Source organism: Podarcis melisellensis, assembly GCF_964234715.1.
Source record: "Podarcis melisellensis genome assembly, chromosome: 4".
NCBI lineage: Eukaryota > Metazoa > Chordata > Lepidosauria > Squamata > Lacertidae > Podarcis > Podarcis melisellensis.
In genome coordinates, this window is record NC_138531.1 from 103,043,505 (window position 1) to 103,064,283 (window position 20,779).

Sequence of the window (20,779 nt, forward strand, 5' to 3'; positions counted from 1 at the left end):
GATCCATTTATTTTTTGAAATGAAACAAAATTTACAGTAAGATAGGATAGAAGAAGAAGAGTTTGGATTTGATATCTCGCCTTTCACTCCCTTTAAGGAGTCTCAAAGCAGCTAACATTCTCCTTTCCCTTCCTCCCCCACAACAAACACTCTGTGAGGTGAGTGGGGCTGAGAGACTTCAAAGAAGTCTGACTGGCCCAAGGTCACCCAGCAGCTGCATGTGGAGGAGCAGAGACGCTAACCCAGTTCCCCAGATTACGAGACTACCGCTCTTAACCACTACACCACACTGGCTCTCCAATATGAAAGAATGTTTATTTTTTTATACTTCCACTTTATATTTTTTTGGGGGGGGATCCTACTTTTTCTGATTGCATTATCAAAACTCATCTTCCACGTTGCATCTCCTTCTATTCTTGAGAGAGATAAGACTCTCAGCCTGCCTTTGTTGCAGAGTAGTTCTGTTGGGATTTTGCATAGACTTCAGCTGAGGAAAGGAAAGCTCAGCTGAGCAATTAGTGACCATTAATGTGAAAAATCCAGCATGGGAAATGTCCGAATTGCCCCCTTCCCTTGATGCCCTGAGCATGTGCTTATTTTGCTGAATGCTTAATCCGGTCCTGGGTAATGGCCTTGAGGGGTGGGCTAGGGCAGCCAGTGTGTTCACGCCAGCCTGAGCAGGGGGCACCATTCTCTCAACCCAGGGAACTTTGCTGATCTGAGGAAGCTAGATCTGTCTAGCTCAGTACAGATGACACCGGCATTTACCCAGGAGCAAGCCTCATTATATTCAAAGAGATTAACTTCTTCTGAGTAGGCCTGGTTAGGACTGTGCTATGAGCTACATAGCTGGGGTTCCAGCCTCTGCTCTTGTGTAATTTGGTGTCTTTAGCTAGGCCCCTGTCTCAGCCGCCCCCACAGCTGCAATATGGGGAGAGTATAGCACTGGCCTACTTTACAGGGTTGTTGTAACCATATAGGGCTGCTGAGCATCCTTGCCACGGGCCATGTTCCATGTGGTGAAGTGAAGTGCTGAGCAGCAAAGCACTCCTGGGAATGCCCCTTATCCTTCCCCCAGAAGAGTTGCTCCAACTCACACCCTCAACACCCACCCACTGCAGTTCAGGGAGGCTCCCCCACCACCCTGCACAACTGGTAATTAAACACACATTTAGATCCAGGCTGAATCTGTGTGTGATTGTAGCAATTCTCAGCAGATGGTGCAAATCTGCTGGGACCTTGCCTCCTCCCTGAGCAAGAGGTGCATAAAAAACTCTGAGTTCCAACTTCTGCCTTCTGTCTTTCCTGGGCATCCTGCCTGTTGCCTGTTGACCACCCCAGGAGATGTCCTCGCCTTCTACCAGCTGCTGCTGCTGCTGCTGACACGGGAACAGGTAAATACAGGGAATCCTGTGGCTTCCAGCAACTGCTACTGAATTTCAGCAATGCCCTTGGATCAAAATGGGGAAAGGTAGCTGGGTTCCTCTTGAGGGTATTGGGTGAGCCAACATGAAGGTGATTAAGGACTGAGGAGTGGAGTGGTTGTTCTGTGGTATTACGGCAGTGGACAAAGCTGCAATGCAACTTTTGAATAAATGCATTTTTCTAATTTAAAAAATAATGTGGAAGAGGTGTGTCTGTCAATTTTGGTTTCTCTCAGTTTCTCTTTTTTTGAGTCTCATGTTTCCTTTGCCCCATTTCTGCACCAGTTTGTGGTTTATTTTTAATGGGTGCACAGAAACACAGACACACTTTTGCTTACCGCCTTGTCCAGCTGACACACTTTTGCAAGCCATTTGCCACAAGGCAATGCGTTTTTGTCCCTTGTTCCCATTAACCCATGGTTGCGTGCAGTTTCCCCTTAATAAACACATTTTTGTGTTGGCAGAAAGGCTGCAAATTTTGAGAAGTGCAGATTTTCAAGGCTAGCTGCATTTTGGACTGCTTAGTGGTTCAGGAAGAGCAAATTAGGCTGGTTTATGTTGAACTGTAAACTGAATGAACTTCGCTCCCTTTTCCTAATCCAAACTTTCCTCAGATGAATAGTAGAGTCTGCTCTTGCTGGAGAAAGTGTTGCCTCTGTATTTGGAACTGATTTAAGACCCAACTTTGGAAACAAACAACAGGATCCCAAGCATGTCTAATTCTCACTGATCTTAACCTTACCAGTGAATCGTGGAGAAGGATTAGCCCACTTCATAGAAAGTGAACCATTCCTGTTTGGAATGGTTTAGTGTATCTTACAATTGTTTCTTATCATTGTGTGTTCTGTTGCTGGGATTCCATCCCTGGGAATGGAACAAAACAAATAAAGTTTGTTTGCAAAGTTATTCCATTTTTGCTTGAGGCACTGCTTGGATCCTTGCCAGGGTTATTTGTTGCTCTTGACACACACAGATTCACACACATATCACAAGTCCTTCTGGCTGAGCTCATTCCCTGCTCAGCATGCTGGAAAGACTCCAGGTCATGTGCTACCACCTTGACAATGTCGAGGGACAGAGGGATTGGCGCTCAGGATGGATGGTCCTCGTTCAGGCACTTCTCATATGACCAACAGCTATGGCAGTTCCTGGAAACCATGGCAGGCGAGAGTGCTGCTCTTGTGCTTGAATCCTTCTTGTGGGTTCCCCACTGGTATCTGGTTGGCCACTGTGAAAACAGGATGCCACTTGAGATGGGCTGTGACCCTGTTTTGTCAGCTTCTTCTTATGTTCTTAGCACATCTAAACGCTTGCTTCCTTTCAGAAAGGCCACCATGTTTCAGAAGTGAGCAGGCCCACGTCTCCAGTTCTGGCATGTCAGCTGCTAACTGGACTCTGCTCCACCCCTCCACCTTCATCCTTCTTGGTATCCCGGGACTGCAAGCCTTCCATGCCTGGATTTCCATCCCCTTCTGCTCCATCTACATCCTCTCCCTTCTGGGGAACTGCCTCCTCTTGGCGGTCATCAAGAAGGAGCCCAGCCTCCATGAGCCCATGTACTTGTTCCTCTGCATGCTGGCAGTGGCCGATCTTGTGGTCTCGACTACCACCTTACCAAAAATCCTGGCTATATTCTGGCTTCAGGACAGAGGCATCCACACCAGTGCCTGCCTGGCTCAGGTGTTCCTGATCCATTCCTTCTCCACCATGGAGTCGGGCTTCTTCGCTGCCATGGCCTTCGACCGTTACGTGGCAATATGCAACCCGCTGAGACACTCCGCCATCTTGACCAAAACCGTTGTGATCAAGATTGGGCTGGCTGTTTTGATCCGGGGGGCTGTGCTCCTGCTGCCCCACCCTTTCCTGCTGAAGCGGCTCCCGTACTGCAGGGGAAATGTCATCTCCCACACCTACTGTGAGTTCATGGCGCTGGTGAAACTGACCTGTGCAGATACCCGTGCCCCCAGAGCATACAGCTTGACTGTTGCCTTCCTGACTGGGGGGCTGGATTTCACCTTCATCATCCTGTCCTACACCCTGATCCTGCGGACAGTCTTCCAGCTGCCTTCCAAGGAGGCGCGGGCCAAATCCCTGGGCACTTGCGGCTCCCACATCTGCGTCATCCTGATCTCATACACTCCGGCATTCTTCTCCTTCCTCACCCACCGATTCGGCCACAGGGTCAACCCCTGCGTCCACATTATTGTTGCCAACATCTATGTCTTGATTCCGCCCATGATGAATCCCATCATCTATGGGGCAAAGACAAAGAAGATCCGAGAAAGCATCCTAAGAACCCTTGGGGTCTCCTCTGCTGGAAACATGGAAATGAGAAAATAGAGCCCTGCATCACCCCAGTGGGACTGAACTGAATAAGCTTACACTTAGTTTTGTTCTGCACCTTCCCTGCTTCTGTTATGAAGCTACCACATAAGTCCCAGCAGTAGAACCATTAATGTTTTCTGCCCAGGTAACTGTGATGCTTTCTGCCAGAGAGCATATTCCTTGCTTTCCTGTTTGCTGCTGTTGTGTGTGACTATGGAAGGACCAGGTGAGCCGGTGGGTTTCTCTGCGATCAGCTGTGTGCAAAATTCCCCAATCCTCTTCCCAAACCTTCTCATGAATGTTTCTTAAGGTCTGGAAGCTCTTCTGAGCACCTCCACACTGTATGACTTCTGCATGCACAGCAATCTTGCCAATGCAATCAATTCTCGACACAGCTGCCGCCGCCACCAACATCCTGCTTCATGTGGGCAGGCTGTTGTCTTACTGGTTCCAAAACGCAACTTGCAGGATTATCACACAAAAGTTAAAGTGTGGCTGGAGCACATTTGGACCTGATCTTAAGCTAAAGCCCCAAAATATATTTAAAAAGTAGTCCTTTCCTCCTTGCTCATAGAATTGTAGAGTTGGAAGGGGTCCTGAGACTCATCCAGTCCAGCCCCTGCAATGGAATCTCTGCTAAATGAGACTCATACTAAATCCTTGTATGTCTGGCTGGATTGTCATGAAGTGCCTGACTATCTAGCGCATTATATTTGCCAGGAGGGTCCTGCCAGGAAGGCACAATGATACTGACAATTCCCTCTTGATCATTCGCAGCACTCGGGTGTTCAATGTGTTTCTGGGTGTCATGGTTGTTAGATGCTGCCAAATGGACCCCTTTCCTACATTACTCTGTTACAGTCACTTTTCCAAGCAGGGAAATGCTTCAGGGGTGAGGCTGCTTGTTCAGGTTTGCCCTCCTTTATATTCCTACAATATCTGCCTTTACTGACAAATATATGTGTTGAGCAGAGGTGCGTTACTGGAATCCGCGGCCGGGGTCACCAGACTTTGTCCGGTCTGCTGCCTTTATTTCCTTCCCCTTTGCATCCAAGGTGTGCTCATAAATAAGGGTAGACTGGTTGCCATATTCCAGGGGTCCTCAAACTTTTTCAGGAGGGGGGCGGTTCACTGTCCCTCAGACCTTGTGGGGGGCCGGACTATATTTTGGAGGAAAAAATGAATTGCCATGGGGGGGGGAGAGGAAGAAGAAAGAGTCAGAGTCGGGAGCCCCTGCAGCTATAGTCCCTGCTGCAGGAGGAGGGCCCAAGCACTGCCACCTCGCCAGCCACGACTCCCTGTTGGGCCCCTCACTGCTCCTTCCCCCTTCCTCGGGCCTCACCAACGCCACAGGCCTCTGCCTGGGCAGGGACAGCAGACGCCGCTGCTGCTGAAGCTGCCCCCTCCCGGCCCGCCCGCCAGCCCAGGCTGAAGAGGAAGGTGCCCAGGCAGAGAGAAAGAGGGCTTCAGCCCGGCACCTCTGAAGTGGGTGGGTGGCAGGCAGGATAGGGAGAAGGGGGACCGCCGGGGTGGAGGGGAGGTCCACCATCCGTCCAGGTACAGAGACCCCGCCTCCTCTTCTGCCTTCCCTTGGCCGGGAAGCAGTGTCTCTCCTGGACCCTGTCCCCCCGGGCTGGGCTCTTCAGTGTGGGGTGAGAGCGATGACCAGAGCAGCAGCAGCCCCAGGAAGGAGCTGAGCAGCAGCACCATGCACAAGAGGAAGCCCAGCTTCAGCTGCAACCTCAGTGCCAGCCCCACGAGCTCGCCAAAGCCACTGGCCCCCTCACTGTTCCCTCCCACATTGCTCTCTGCTCAGCCGCCCGCTGCTGTGGGAGCCATGGGTGGCTGCATGTTGGCGGCGGCTCAATGAATGAAAGGCCATGTTGGAGTTCACCAATCAGTCCCCACACCACTGAAAAGCCACGCTGAGATGCTTGCCACCCCGCAGACGCTTGGCGGGTTTTCAGATGGCCGTGCGGGCCAGATTCGCAACCCTTTCAGGCTGCATCTTGCCCCTGGGCCATAGTTTGCCGACCCCTGCAATATTCATTCATGATTCCCCATCCACCAGACGCCTAGCCAATCAAGAACTATTATTCAAATAGCTGTCAAACCGACAACCAATCAGAAGAGTCCATTTTGACAGCAACAATGATACACTTATCCAATAGCGCCCCCTAACAAGGGCTCCCCTGGAACTGCAGCTGTCAAAGCCTGTCAAAGCCAGACACAGCTCAGCTGAGGGGAAGTATGGGGAAAATTTAAAAGGAGAAGCACCCTTTTCTCGGGGGTTCTCTTTGCTCCTTGTAGCTTGAAGTCTTGTTGCAACAATAAAGATCAGCCCTCCTAACTGCTGTTTGAGGTTGAATCCTGACAAGACAGAAGTACTGTTTTTGGGGGACAGGGAGCGGGCGGGTGTGGGGGAGTCCCTGGTCCTGAATGGTGTAACTGTGCCCCTGAAGGACCAGGTGCTCACAACTCTCCATGGAGGCACAGGTTAATTCTGTGTCCAGGGCGGCTGTCTACCAGCTCCATCTGGTACGCAGGCTGAGACCCTATCTGCCCGCAGACTGTCTGGCCAGAGTGGTGCATGCTCTGGTTATCTCCTGCTTGGACTACTGCAATGCACTCTACGTGGGGCTGCCTTTGAAGGTGACTCGGAAATTGCAATTAATCCAGAATGCGGCAGCTAGACTGGTGACTGGGAGTGGCCGCCGAGACCATATAACACTGGTCCTGAGAGATCTGCATTGGCTCCCAGTACGTTTCCAAGCACAATTCAAAGTGTTGGTACTGACCTTGAAAACCCTAAACGACCTGGGTCCAGTAGACCTGAAGGAGCGTCTCCACCCCCATTGTTCTGCCCGGACACTGAGGTCCAGCTCCGAGGGCCTTCTGGTGGTTCCCTCACTGTGAGAAGTGAGGTTGTAGGGAACCAGGCTGAGGGCCTTCTCGGTAGTGGCACCTGCCCTGTGGAACGCCCTCCCACCAGATGTGAAAGAGAAAAATAACTACCAAACTTTTAGAAGACACCTGAAGGCAGCCCTGTTTAGGGAAGTTTTTAATATTTAATGCTGTACTGTTTTTAACATTTGATTGGGAGCCGCCCAGAGTGGCTGGGGAGACTCAGCCAGATGGGCGGGGTATAAATGAATTATTATTATTACTATTATTATTATTATTATTATTATTATTATTATTATTATTATGCTTCATTATCTTGGCCAAAGCCTTTTGTTTAATGATCCAACTTGAGCCTGGGGAACTCCCCAGGAGAGGTGGAATCACACTGTTTTAACACTTCTAAACCTGCAGTTCCACATCTGACCTCCGGGCAGGCAGTCAGTTCCCTAAGATGCTTACAGAGTTCAGGTTCCGCTCTCTGTGCTTTGGTACCTTTCTCAGTCTCCTGCCATTACTCTCCCTGGCAGACACCTAGACCTTAACAACTTTCCTTAAAGGGGTGGGGTTTGAGAAAAAGAGCAGGGCCTCCCTCCAAAATGCTTCCTGAGGTTCCAGAGGCATTGTGGGCCAGGACCATGGATGGCATCCCAAGCAGTACGGCTCCTGGATCCATTAACCCTTTCCTGTCCGATCACTCATCTTACAACACTGTGAAATCCTTTTAAGAGCTAAGAAGTTGCCACAACCACTGTCTATTCAGATGGAGGGCTGCTCCAACTCACACCCTCAACACCCACCCACTGCAGTTCAGGGAGGCTCCCCCTCCCAGCCTGCACAACTGCTCATGAAACACACATTTAGAACCAAGCTGAATCTCAGTGTGATTGTAGCCACTCTCAGCAGATGGTGCAAATCTGCTGGGAAAAGATTCCCAGCAGATTTGCACCATCTCCTCCCTGAGCAAGAGGTGCGTAAAAACCTCCCAGGTCCAATTTCTGCCTTCTCGAGATGCCCGCCCCCTCTACCTGCTGCTGCTGCTACCACAGGAACAGGTAAATACAGGGAATAAGAACATAAGCAGAGTCTGTTGGATCAGACCAATGGCCTGCCCAGTCCGGCATCCTGTTCTCACAGTGGACAACCAGATGCCTCAATGGGAGACCTGCAAGCAGGATCCGAGCACAAGAGAAATCTCCCCTCCTGCTACTGGATTTCAGAAAAGTCCTTGGATCTTAATGGGGAAGGGGCGAATCTGTTAATCTTGGTTTCTCTCCATTTCTGCTTACTTTGCCCCATTTCTGCACCAGTTTCTGATTTATTTATTGACATAAGTGCTTCAGTACCAAGTAAGTGCTCACAGATAGGATCGTGCTCACTTTACAGTTTGGTTCTTTCTGCTTTTCCTGGGGAGTAAGTCTGCCTGGGTCCAACCATGGAGCTTTACTTTTAGGTAAATGTGTGCATAAGATTGTGTGGGTTTACTCAAGAGTAAGTCTAACTGAGTTCACTTTCTCCATGGAGCTGATGAGATCTTTCTCCTCATTCAAAGCTGTTCTTCAGAGGGTGTCAAGGGAGCAGTTTATTAGGAAAATATCCAATTGACTAATAAAAATTCTTAACATAACTATAAAATGTCCAGTCAGATGGGTGAGGTATTTACCGTATTAGTATTGTTATTATTATTAATATCCAACATTTAACATTCAAAGTTCCTGACATTGGTTACTTTATATAAATACCAGTACTTTAAATTTAAAAAATGATTAGCTTAAGCAACCTTAATGTTGCCCCTGCATAAACATTGACATTATGGTCACACAGGTTCCCTCCCCCCATCTAAAAAAAAAATCCATGAAATTTAGTCACAGAAATACTCAGGTAAAATGAGGCATCTAGCATATTCTTTGTAAAATATAAGCATCGTATAGAACCTAATGGCCTTTTCTTCAAGATTTACTGAGGGATTTACATTTTGAACAAAACAAAAAAAAATTCCTTCCAGTAGCACCTTAAAGACCAACTAAGTCAGCTTTTCGTGTGCATGCACACTTCTTCAGTATCTGAAGAAGTGTGCATGCACACGAAAGCTCATACCAAGAACTGACTTAGTTGGTCTTTAAGGTGCTACTGGAAGGAATTTTTTTTTGTTTTGACTATGGCAGACCAACACGGCTACCTATCTGTAATTTTGAACAAAACAATCGTGTTTTGGATGGATATGACAGCCACGAATGCTAACGGGGCCTCCCTTCAGATGCTGGCCTCAGCACACTCCAGGACTGAGGTTATCTCTGATGGGCCTGGCATCATGACCTTGAAGGAAAAGGGGTTGGGGAATGTTTGGCTCAGTTTTCCTCACCGCTGGTGCCAGAGAAAATGAGGTAGGAGGACTCTGAGTAGCCCAAAAGAAACCAGCTTGCCAGGAGGAGTCAAAAATAGACTCTTGTGCCAATTTCAGAGGGCAAAAGACTGGAGGGGTGCCATGCAAACGTTTCAGCAAACCCTGGGCCTGGTGCCCGATAGGCAGTCCTAGAAACTGTAGAAACTGTAGATAAGAGCTGAGCGAACAAAGAGTTACTGTAAATGCATCCCTTGGCATCAGAAGTTGAGGGAACTGAGACTTGTTATATTGGGAAGGGGGGAGTCTAGAGTGAGTCAGTAGAACCATATAATGATAGCATTGGAAGGGATCCCTGAATGCCATATAGTCCAATCATTTCTGCTCACTGCAGGAAATCCAGAGCTGGGGTATCCCTAAGAGCTGGTTGATCATTCACTGCTTGAAGAGCCTCCCAGAAAGGAAGGGAACCCACCCCACCATCGCTCTAGGTAATTTGGAGGGACTGGGAAAAGTCCTCTACAAGAAGTGAGGCTGCTTATATTTTACTTTTCTGCCTCTTACTATTTACTTTTCTTGCAGCATCTCCATCAATTTGACATCATTCACAAACAGAGGGCATCCTCCTGCTCCCCAATTAGATAATTCATCCAATTGTTTGTCTTTTGACATCATTGCATTGGTTTTCACATGGTGTTACCAGCTGCTTGGGGTTTCCTTTTGGTAAGAAAATTGAATTCAGTTGAATCAAAGAAATGGATGGAGATAGTAGGGTTAGTAGGGAGACCCTGGAATAAAAAGTGTCAATTATTGACCCTCATGTTTCTCCCCTGGTTTCTAGGTACTTACTCAGAGTTTAATTTTCTAGGAATGAAGGCCAGCAGAGACTATGGTGTCTTTTCGATACATGGTTGTGAGCGCACACCCCATAAGCATGGAGGAGCTCACTGCATTAATACCACAACAGATTTTGCTCTCCATTAGTCACAGGATCCAGCACAGAGCAAGCTGGTCTCTGTGTCTCCAGTTTCTAGCCTACTTCCATCAGTTCAGAGACAATGCACTCGTATTGTTCTCTCCACCTGGCAGCTTTGAGGTGAGGCTCACCCATTAGCCTGGATTGCATCACCTTTTAGTTGTAGCTCCTGCAACCGAGCTCATCCTTTTGAGATGCTGACACTTAAATGGCCAGCTAAGACCATTATCTTACAAATAAATCTGTCTGACCTGTTCAGCAAACTTCTCTTGTCAGATTCTAACCTCACTGGGTACAGGATCCCCAAGAGCTGGAAGGCACTTGTGACATCATCCAGACTGACTCCTCTTCAAACTTACAATACTATCTGGGATCTTTCTTTTTTTTCTTTCCCAAATTTTTTATTGATTTTCACAAATTATAGACACACTAACAGCTAAACAAACAAACAAAAATCAAACCTTATTAAAACTAATTTAACTTAACATATTTAACTAAATTATCATTGAATTTCGACCATTCTTCCTGGTACTCCTCCTCCTGGTCACGTATCTGGGATCTTTCTTTGCAGGCTCAAAGACATACCATGGCTGCTGCTCAGTGAAGCCTTTCCCAGGAGCTCAGCATACAATGTTAGCTTCCAACTGGACCCTGCTCCACCCTTCCACCTTCATCCTGGTGGGAATTCCAGGCCTACAGGATGTTCAGATCTGGATCTCCATCCCCTTCTGCTGTCTCTACATCCTCACTCTCCTTGGGAATTGTCTCCTCCTGGTAGTCGTCAAGAGAGAGCCGAGCCTCCATGAGCCCATGTACTTATTCCTCTGCATGCTGGCAGGTGCCGACCTGGTGGTCACCACCACAATTGTGCCCAAAATCTTGAGCATTTTCTGGTTTGGCCATAGAAGCATCCATATAAATGGCTGCCTGGCCCAAATCTTCTTGCTCCACTCCTTCTCAACCATGGAATCTGGGTTCATCTTGGCCATGGCCTTTGACCGCTACATGGCCATTTGCAAGCCCTTGAGACATGCGGCAGTCCTAACCAATGACGTGGTTGCCAAGATGGGACTGGCCATTGTGCTACGGGGGGCCATCCTCCTGAGCCCGCACCCTTTCCTTCTGAAATGGCTCCCGTATTGCAGAGGCAACGTCATCTTGCACACGTACTGTGAGTTCATGGCTCTGATGAAACTGACCTGTGTGGACACGGGGGCAGAGAGGGCCTACAGTCTCCTGGTTGCTTTTCTGACTGGGGGGCTGGACTTGGTGTTGATAATCGTGTCTTACATCCTCATTTTCCAGGCTGTCTTCCAGCTCCCTTCCAAGGAAGCACGGGTCAAATCTCTTGGCACCTGCGGCTCTCACGCCTGTGTCATCCTGGTCTTCTACACTCCAGCATTTTTCTCCTTCTTAACCCACCGGTTTGGTCACGTGGCTGCCCATGTCCACATTCTGGTAGCAAATATATACCTGCTCCTTCCACCCATGATGAACCCCATTATTTATGGAGTAAGGACCAAGAGGATCCAGCAGGGTCTCTTCAAGATCTTCTGTGTCAAAACCAGATAAAAGGCCAGGAACTTGGAGCATCTCTTTGAGTTCAGCTGCATCCACTTGTGGAAAACCACAGACAGAAGAGAGGGCTCTTCATTCTCTGCTTCCTGGTTTCCCCCAGGCATCTGGCTGGACACTGTGAGAACAGGCTGAGAACTGGATTGGCCATTGGCCTAATCCAGGAGTCTCTTCTTAGATTCTCATCCACCTATGCTCAACTTGTAAAGAGGTGTAAATAAAGAAAGCAGTATATCACACAACACCAGTGAGCCTCCAATGTTTCCAAAAGAACAGGAGTGCAATGGCTTATCCACACTCAGTTTTTGGCCCTCTCTTTCCAGGCAGAGCTTTAATGCTCTGTGTCCGAACATGTTTTCTCCACTCTGCAAAAGCCTGCTCTTTAAAGCTGAATTCTAGATTTTGGAGTGCCCCCCCCTAAAAAAAAATAATTAGAGGCAGTTTTGGCACCAACTCTTAGGTCATTTCTGTACCATGTACAGGCATATTTGCTTTTCCTGGGATTTTTGTAGATCGAGAGTGGAATGGGAATAGACAGCCTTGCGATGGTAATAATGGTTTAGTTGCTCATTATTTTTAACTGACTTTGTAATTTATGCTGCTTATATGAGTGTGCGTATTTCAGTTTGTGTATATTTCAGAGTCAGAGGGAGGGAGGAACTTCCCATTGGCGTTCAAAATGCTGTGGACGCCAGAAGGAAGATTAGACTAGCCAACTGCCCTCCTTGCGGAGAGCTGTCCTTTTGTGCTCACAACATGATGCTGTAATAAAAAGACTATAAATCTATCAACTGCTTGTTAATTCTTATCTGTGAAGATACTGAAGGGAGGGGAGGACTCTCCACACCTGGCACAAGGAGGCAAATGTCCGGTGGCAGCAGCTGAGCATAAGAACATAAGAAGAGCCTGTGCTGGGTAAGGCCAGTGGCGCATCTACTCCAGCCTCCTGTTCTTTCAGTGGCCAACCAGATGCCCCTTATGGGTAACTTGTAAGCAGGATTCGAGCATAAGAGCAACTCTCCCCTCCTGTGGTTTCCAGCAGCTGGGATTCAGAAGCATTCAACTGTGGAGGCAGAGCTTAGTCATCGGGGCTAATAGCCATTGATAGCCCTCTCTTCTAGGAATGTGTCTAATTCTCTTTTAAAGCCATCTAGGTTGGTGGCCATTCCTGCCTCCTGTGGGAGGGAGTTCCATACTTTGACTGTGCACTGCACAGACTTTATCTGTCCTGAATCTTCCAACATTTAGCTTCATTGAAGGAGCGTCTCCACCCCCATCATTCTGCCCGGACACTGAGGTCCAGTGCTGAGGGCCTTCTGGCTGTTCCCTCACTGCGAGAAGCCAAGTTACAGGGAACCAGGCAGAGGGCCTTCTTGGTAGTGGCACCCGTCCTGTGGAACGCCCTCCCTTCAGATGTCAAAGAGAACAACCACCACCAGACTTTTAGAAGACATCTGAAGGCAGCCCTCTTTAGGGAAGCTTTTAATGTTTAATAGGTTTTGTATTTTAATATTCTGTTGGAAGCTGCCCAGAGTGGCTGGGGAAACTCAGCCAGATGGGTGGGGTATAAATAATAAATTATTATTATTATTACTACTACTACTACTACTACTACTTCTTCATTGGATCTCCACGATTGCTCGGTGTTAGAAGAGAGGGAGAAAAACTTTCCTCTGTGCCATGCATAATTTTATAAACTAAGATTATGTTGTCTTTTGCTCACTTTTTCTCTAAACTCAAAAGCCTCAAATGCTGCAACCTTTCCTCAAAGGAAAGCGCACCTGGGCTCAATATTGCACCCAGTGGATACGGTTGAAGAAATAGGAAGGGCCACAAAACACAAGATCACATCTGAAACAATTTTCATTGTTTACTGAGGCAAAGCATGTAACGCAAATGCAATGATAAAGTGGATGAAGCCAACAAGGAACAAGGTAAAAAGCAAATACATGGATGGTGAATAAAATGATTGGCATCCGTCTGTCCCAGGAGACAATGGAGGAGTGTGCCTTTGAAGGTGAAGTCAAACTGTTGGAAGATTGGCAGCACCTGCTGTGGCTGCAGAGACTGATTCAGGAGGGACATGTTGTGTTGCAGGTGGGGCAGGTGAAGGTGTCTGGTTGTGCTGCTGCAGATGCACCAAACTTAACAAGGAATCGGGTAGAAATTTATTTTTTATTTATTAAATTTGTACTCCACCCTTCATCCAAAGATCACAGGGCACTTCACATTAAAATACAAAATGAGAACACAAAATATAATAATAAAACCAAACCAAACCAATAACCCCATTCCTAAGAAATAAATGGGTATTTTAGATTCTAAAGGCTTAGGACAGGGACTGCCTTATTAGTGGTCTTTGTAAGACACTCTGGGAGGTCTTTTTAAATCTTGAAGAGACCCTGCTGGATTCTCTTGGTCCTTACTCCATAAATAATGGGGTTCATCATGGGTGGAAGGAGCAGACACCTGCATTTCAGACACCTGCTGCTCTCTCCATCTACCCAGGACATAGATCAAGACCTCACCAGGAACATAAGATGAGCCTTGCTGGGTCAGAGCTGTCCTCGTCTGACCCAGAGTTCCCAACCATCACCTCTGAAACTGTTGCAGAGTGGCTCCCCACCACCACCCCTTTCCCAGCAAATTTCAGAAAAGCAGAGCAGGTTCTAAGAATGAGGAGCTGGTCCTTCACTTGGAGAAGATCTGGATTATCCTTGCCCGAATCTGCTTTGTTTTCACACTGTACACAACTGGGTTCATTAGGGGTGGCACCAGCAGGTAAACATACCCCATGAAAATGCGTATGAGGAGAGGAGAATCCTTCCCAAACCTGTGTATCACAGACAAGCCAATCATGGGCATGTAGAAGAGCAAGACGGCGCAGATGTGGGAGACGCAAGTGTTGAGGGCCTTGAGGCGCTCCTCCCGCGAGGCGATGCTCAGGACCGTCTTGAGGATCATGATGTAAGACAGCAGGATCAGGAGCGAGTCCACGCCCACCGTGGAGACGATGACGAACATCCCGTAGATGCTGTTGACCGTGATGTCTGAGCAGGCCAGCTTCATCACCTCTTGGTGCAGGCAGAAAGAGTGGAAGAGGACATTGGCCCGGCAGTACTGATGCCTCCTGAGAAGGAAGGGCAGTGGGAAAATCAGGGCCACACCTCTGAACACGAAGGCCAGCCCCATCTTGCTTATCCTCGGCACAGTTAAGATGGAGGCATATCTCAGAGGGTTCCGGATGGCCACGACGCGGTCAAAAGCCATGGCCAAGAGAATGGAGGATTCTATGAAGGACAGTGAGTGGATGAAGAACAGCTGAGTGAAACAGGCATCCAGGCTGACTCTTCTGGCGTTGAACCAAAAGATGCCCAGGATGGTAGGCATGGTGGAGAGGGATAAGCCTAGGTCTGTCATGGCCAGCATGGAGAGGAAAATGTACATGGGCTCATGGAGGCTTTGGTCTGTTTTGATAATGAACAGAATAATGGCATTTCCCATGATGGAAATGATGTACATGGAGCAGAATGGGATGGAAATCCAGATGTGGCTGGATTCCATGCCAGGGAACCCAGTAAGCCAGACCACTGGTGGCTTGGGCTTGGTGCTGTTTTGGAGATCCATGATGTGGTCTGGTAGGTTCTTCCAGGAGCATCAGCCTCTTGGGTGCAAGTAAGGAAAATGTATCCTACTACCAACCAACATTGGTTAGGGCATGAAGACTATCCAAGGAGTTCCTTACAACTTTTTGTCCTTTCCTGTCTTCTAGAGATGGGACCCTTGAGAGGAAAAAGGCAGAAAAATGGTAGTAACTCTATAGCACAGCTGCCTGAAAGCTGTGGGGGCTGGTAGGGCTTAGGGAAGTGGGTGTTGCCAGAGCCAACAACAGGCAGAGCCAACTCATTCTACTTTTGTCCCCATCTTCTTCATCCTCCCTGTTGAATTCTACAAGGGGCAACAGGGATGCTAAGGCAGAGGAAGCCGACAGCCAGAGGAATCTCACGGACTGGTTGTATGAAAGAAGGCAGGGCGAGGCTGGATGGCCATCTGTCAGAGATTCTTTAGCTGTGATTCCTGCATTGCAGGAGGTTGGGCTAGATGACCAACAAAACTCTATTATTCTATGGTTCAAATAATGAGACTACAGTGTGAGTTCCCTTTTGCAGGGCATATTTTGATTTTGTTGTGGATAGAAAAGAGTACTGTCTACTTCCGAATGCCAGTACAAAATCCAATTCAACTGTCTAGAAGTGAGCTTATGTAAAAGCCAGAATTGGGCTCATTGTGGAAGAAAGAGGAGTTGTGCAAGTGACTTTTGAGGGGCGGCAAAGAGGAGGTGGGAGTTCCTCAGCACCTAAGTGAATGCCCTCTAGAGATCTTATTTTCCCCCAAAGCTCTCTCCAGCACCCAGAAATGCCATCTCTCGCCCTCTCTCTTCTTGCTGCCTGCCTCCTTTCCTAAAGATGGAGGTCCTCAAATAATTAATTTTATTCTATTTATTTCACAAATTTATCCATTTGTAAAACAAAACGAGACAAAACCTCAAAGCCAAAACAGAACAGTAAAAGCAAGAGAGAGAAAATTCGGCCCTACATTAAAACAAACAAAAGGTAAAAATCAAAACAGATTGAAAAATACCTCAACTTTCTAATCATCTGGGTAGGCATTTAAAGTTGTGAGATGTTGTAACTGAATACGCAAGGTGGGCAGAAAAAATTCAAAATCCGGAAAAAGCCTTACGATAGCAAGGGTGCCAACTCTACAGTTCTAGGATTGTAACACAGCCATTGTGATGGATAGCCATTGATATCCTAACTACCCTCTCTGGAATATAAAAAATAAATAAATACAGTCTAGTAGCACCTTAGAGGCCAACTAAATTTGTTCTTGGTATGAGCTTTCGTGTGCTTTTGTCTAATTCCCTTTTTAAAGCCATCCATCATGGGGGCCATCACTGCCTCCTGTGGCATTGATTCTGCATTGTGTGAAGAAGAATGTAGTCTGTCCCGAATCTACAGCTGCTCTTGAGTTGCTCCATTGGCAGTGCCATTGCTGTAGCTCAGCGGTAGGTGAAAAGATCCCCAGCAGCAGCAGCAGCAGCTAGACCGGGGAGAGACCTGTGCCTGACTCTGTATAGGGCAGCCCCTTCTCTGCTTGGACCAGCTTCCCTCTCTCTGCAGATGGCTCCACCGCTTTCCTCTTTCAAGTACCTTTTCAAGACCTAGCTCCTCTACACACCTTTCTGGACCACCTTAGCCCTCCTCGCTTCACCTCACCTTCCTTTCTCCATCCCACTCTTTGCTTGTTCAACTTGGCTTCTTCCCCCAACTACCTGCATCTGATGCAGACCAAAGTCTTTGTACAGAAACCAGATCACTCTCTGGACTAGTGCTGCAGATATCAGTGTCAAATCATACCAGAAGGTAAAAAGCAACTGCTGGATCAGGCCAATGAGCCATCTGGCCCAGCGTCTCCTTTTCACAGTGGGCAACTAGATGCCACAAGGGGAAACCCACAAGCAGGATTCAAACACAAGAGCACTGTCTCCCCACCTGTAGTTTCCAGAACCATTACCATCTATGACTGTGCAGGCAGAGCACCCTCGGTCGTCCTCTCCTCCTCCATGAATTTGTTCAATCTTCTTTTAAAGCCATCCACATGGGTGGCCATCACCGCCTTCTGGGGGAGCGAGTTCCATGGTTTAACTATGTGCTGCAAGAAGAAACTGTTTCTTGTATCTGTCCTGAATGTGGTACCATTATGGAGAAAATGGCTGGTAGGCATGGAAGAACCAATGGCTCCTTTGCTGGTTTGCTGGCAAACAGACCTCTTCCCACACAGAAGCATGCATTCATAACCTGAAAACTAGGTGGTCCAGCACGCCCTAATTTATTTAGAACATGGGTCCTGGGGGCTCCAGAACCCTAGAAATCATGAGTGTGTTGCAGAGCCTGTTGTCCACAGAACAATCAAATGGCCTTTATGGTTCTTCCCAGGCTGACACCTCTGAGGCCTTTTGTCCCTGCGGGAAGGAGGAAGCTCTGCCAACTTTGAGCCTCCCAGTAGGTACCTGCTTGTAATTGCCTCCCTCTGCTGACTCCGCTGGGAGATGGATCTGCACTTAGTGCCAGAGGCACCATTTAAAGTAATGCTTCCCAAAGTGGGTGGAACTGCACCCTGGGTGGGGGGGGGGGTCAAGAGGCAAGAGAGCACTAGAGGTGAGAACGCCTATCAGACTTTGGGGGGGGGATCACTGGATCAAGCCCATCAATTTTGTTGAATTAATTAAACTAATTAATTCATTAAACTAACTAGTTTTAATTGAATTTTGAATAAATGTGAAATAATGGTTACTGTATTGAATTTTACTGTGCCGCTATCTTCCTTGGTGGGTTGTGCAAACCCCTATTCTGAATAATGCTTTTTATAGCGTAGGATAGGGGGTGCTGGGGATGAGTATGGGACCACACTGTGGTCAGTGGTCCAAAGTTTGGTTTAGAGGGTGGGGCAGCAGAACAGAATTTTGTGGCACTTTCTTTTTTTTTATAATATTTTTATTAAGTTTATAGAATATAGAAATACAGAAAAAAGAATAAAAGATCAAGATAAGAGAATAGCATAAAGAAATAACAAATTTCCCTGTTCTTTTTTCCAACAAGTTTAAAGGACTTCCCCACATCTTCCAAATCCTGCATTCTCTGTAATGTAAATCGTCAGCAATTTGTTAATTTGTTTCAAAAACATATTGTATCTTCCATTTTATCATGTTGCCTATTTTCATAGATACTGTAACTCAATTCTTGTATGTTTTAAGTTAAACACAATAAAGTTGTTTCATTATTTTACCTCTAACTTCTTGTATCTTAATTTCCATTTCATTAGCTTACATTTACTGAAGGTAGAATTTCCTAAAAAAGTGCATTTTTTAACATTCATACAGCTTATGTTTTTTCAAATAATCTTTAAACTTTTTCCAGTCCTCCTCAATTGTTTCTTCTCGCAGGTCTCGGACTCTGCCAGTCATTTCGGCCAGTTCCATATAGTCCATCAACTGCAATTGCCATTCCTCCAGCGTGGGTAAATCTTGTGTCTTCCAATGCTTTGCAATCAGGATCCTGGCTGCTGTAGTAGCATACATTAAAAAATTTCTGTCTTTCTTAAGCACTCTCTGGTCCACAATGCCCAGAAGAAAGGCCTCCGGTTTCTTGGGTAAGGTAAATCTAAGTACCTTTTTTAGTTCATTATGAATCATTTCCCAAAAGGCCTTCACTTTCGGGCAAGTCCACCAGAGATGAAAGAATGTCCCTTCCGCCTCTTTACATTTCCAACATTTATTGTCAGACAGGTGGTATATCTTAGCAATCTTGACTGGGGTCATGTACCACCGGTATATCATTTTCATAATGTTTTCCTTCAAGGCAGTACATGCCGTGAATTTCAATCCGGTGTTCCATAACCTTTCCCAGTCTTCAAACATAATGTTATGTCCCACATCCTGCGCCCATTTTATCATGGCGGATTTGACTGTCTCATCCTGAGTGTTCCACTTAAGCAGCAAGTTATACATTCTCGAAATTAATTTATTTTTTGGCTCTAACAATTCTGTCTCTAGTTTTGATTTTTCCACCTGGAATCCAACCTTTTTGTCTGCTTTAAAGACCTCCTGAATTTGAGCATAGTGCAACCAATCTCGCACCTTGTTTTTTAGTTTTTCCAAGCTCTGCAACCTCCAGTTGTCTCCAATTTTCTCAATTATTTCCCAATATTTAGGCCAGTAGGCCTCCATATTAAGTCTCTTACGTGCCTTGGCCTCCATCGGTGAGAGCCACCTCGGAGTCTTACTCTCCAATAAGTCTTTATATTTTGTCCAGACCATCAAAATTGCTCTTCTAACAATATGGTTTTTAAACAGTTTGTGCACTTTAACCTTGTCGTACCACAAATATGCATGCCACCCAAAAGCGTTGTCAAACCCTTCCAGATCTAGGACATCAGTGTTCTCCAATAAAATCCAATCCTTCAACCAGCAGAGGGCTGCAGATTCATAATATAACCTCAAGTCTGGCAGGGCAAATCCCCCTCTTTCTTTCACATCAGTTAGTATTTTAAACTTTATTCGGGGCTTTTTGCCCTGCCAAACAAACTTAGATATATCCTTCTGCCACTTTCCAAAACATTCCACCTTGTCCACGATCTGTAGGGCCTGAAACAAAAATAACATTTTCGGCAATACATTCATCTTTACAGCAGCTATCCGGCCTAACAAGGAAAGTTTCAGTCTTGACCATGTTTCTAAATCTCTCTTAATTTCTGACCAACATTTCTCATAGTTGTCTTTAAACAAGTTCAGATTTCTGGAGGTCAGATACACCCCTAGGTATTTTACTTTTTTAACCACATTTAGCTCTGTTTCTTTAAGAAACTCATCTGTTTCTGTAGTTGTCAGATTTTTTGTTAAAACCTTGGTTTTCTGCTTATTTAACTTAAACCCCGCCACCCGACCAAAATCAGAAATTAATTCTAGCGCTCTTTTAGTACTAGGGACTGGTTCCTGTAATGTTAATACCAGGTCATCTGCAAATGCTTTCAGTTTGTATTGTTTCACTCCAACCTCAATTCCTTGGACCAGCCGGTCCTTTCTAATCATGTTTAACAGCACCTCCAGAACTGAGATAAACAATAGGGGGGATAGGGGGCACCCCTGACGTGTCCCTTTTTCAATCTTAAATTCCTCTGTCACCACATTGTTTACTATCAATTTGGCTTTTTTTTCTGAATAGATTGCTTCTATGCCGTTTTCAAACCCTCGCCCCACTGCCATCCCTTCCAAATTTCTCTTCATAAACATCCAAGAAATATTATCAAAGGCTTTCTCTGCATCAATGAAAATTGAAACCGCTCTAGTGTTAAGATTTGTTTGTAAAAGTTCCAAGATATCAATAATGTTTCTTGTGTTATCAAACAAATGCCTACCAGGGAGAAAGCCGGCCTGGTCTTTATGAATCACTTCATTTAATACTTTTTTAAATCTACTTGCCAAAATGTCAGCAAAAATTTTGTAATCCACATTTAAGAGTGAGATGGGGCGGTAGTTCTTAAGCTGGGTCTTTTCAGTTTCTAGTTTAGGTATCAATGTGATGAAAGCTTCTTTCCACGTTTCCAGTGCCTTCCTCCCCTCCATAATCTGGTTGCAAACCTCCATCAAGGAGAATTTTGTGGCACTTTCAAGACTGA

The 20,779-nt window shown here is 46.5% G+C and overlaps 4 protein-coding genes across 9 annotated transcripts in view; 2 read left to right on the forward strand and 2 right to left on the reverse strand.

Moving 5' to 3' along the window:
• LOC309369078 (uncharacterized protein) overlaps positions 1-20,779 on the reverse strand; it is a 421,063-nt gene that overhangs the window by 208,806 nt on the left and 191,478 nt on the right. The gene's annotated exons all lie outside the window — the stretch shown is intronic.
• LOC309369105 (uncharacterized protein) overlaps positions 1-20,779 on the forward strand; it is a 245,140-nt gene that overhangs the window by 151,259 nt on the left and 73,102 nt on the right. The window lies entirely within an intron of this gene.
• Positions 311-12,735, forward strand: LOC309368800 (uncharacterized protein). Its single transcript, XM_081909106.1, has 3 exons — positions 311-3,753; positions 5,396-5,590; positions 10,467-12,735. The coding sequence occupies exons 1-3, from the start codon at positions 2,520-2,522 to the stop codon at positions 11,537-11,539; spliced, it is 2,502 nt and encodes an 833-aa protein (XP_081765232.1). The 5' UTR covers positions 311-2,519; the 3' UTR covers positions 11,540-12,735.
• Positions 14,012-16,009, reverse strand: LOC309369280 (olfactory receptor 51G2-like). The gene has a single exon (XM_081910090.1). The coding sequence runs from the start codon at positions 15,167-15,169 to the stop codon at positions 14,234-14,236; it is 936 nt and encodes a 311-aa protein (XP_081766216.1). The 5' UTR covers positions 15,170-16,009; the 3' UTR covers positions 14,012-14,233.

Excerpts from the sequence above, each read along its gene's own strand:
- LOC309368800 (XM_081909106.1), top strand. The coding sequence starts at position 2,520 with ATGGATGGTCCTCGTTCAGGCACTTCTCATATGACCAACAGCTATGGC. Across the intron at positions 3,754-5,395 it reads CTCTGCTGGAAACATGGAAA|TGTGGGGTGAGAGCGATGAC; the intron begins TGAGAAAATAGA and ends TGGGCTCTTCAG. Across the intron at positions 5,591-10,466 it reads CGCTGCTGTGGGAGCCATGG|TTATCATTGAATTTCGACCA; the intron begins GTGGCTGCATGT and ends TATTTAACTAAA.
- LOC309369280 (XM_081910090.1), bottom strand. The coding sequence starts at position 15,169 with ATGGATCTCCAAAACAGCACCAAGCCCAAGCCACCAGTGGTCTGGCTT.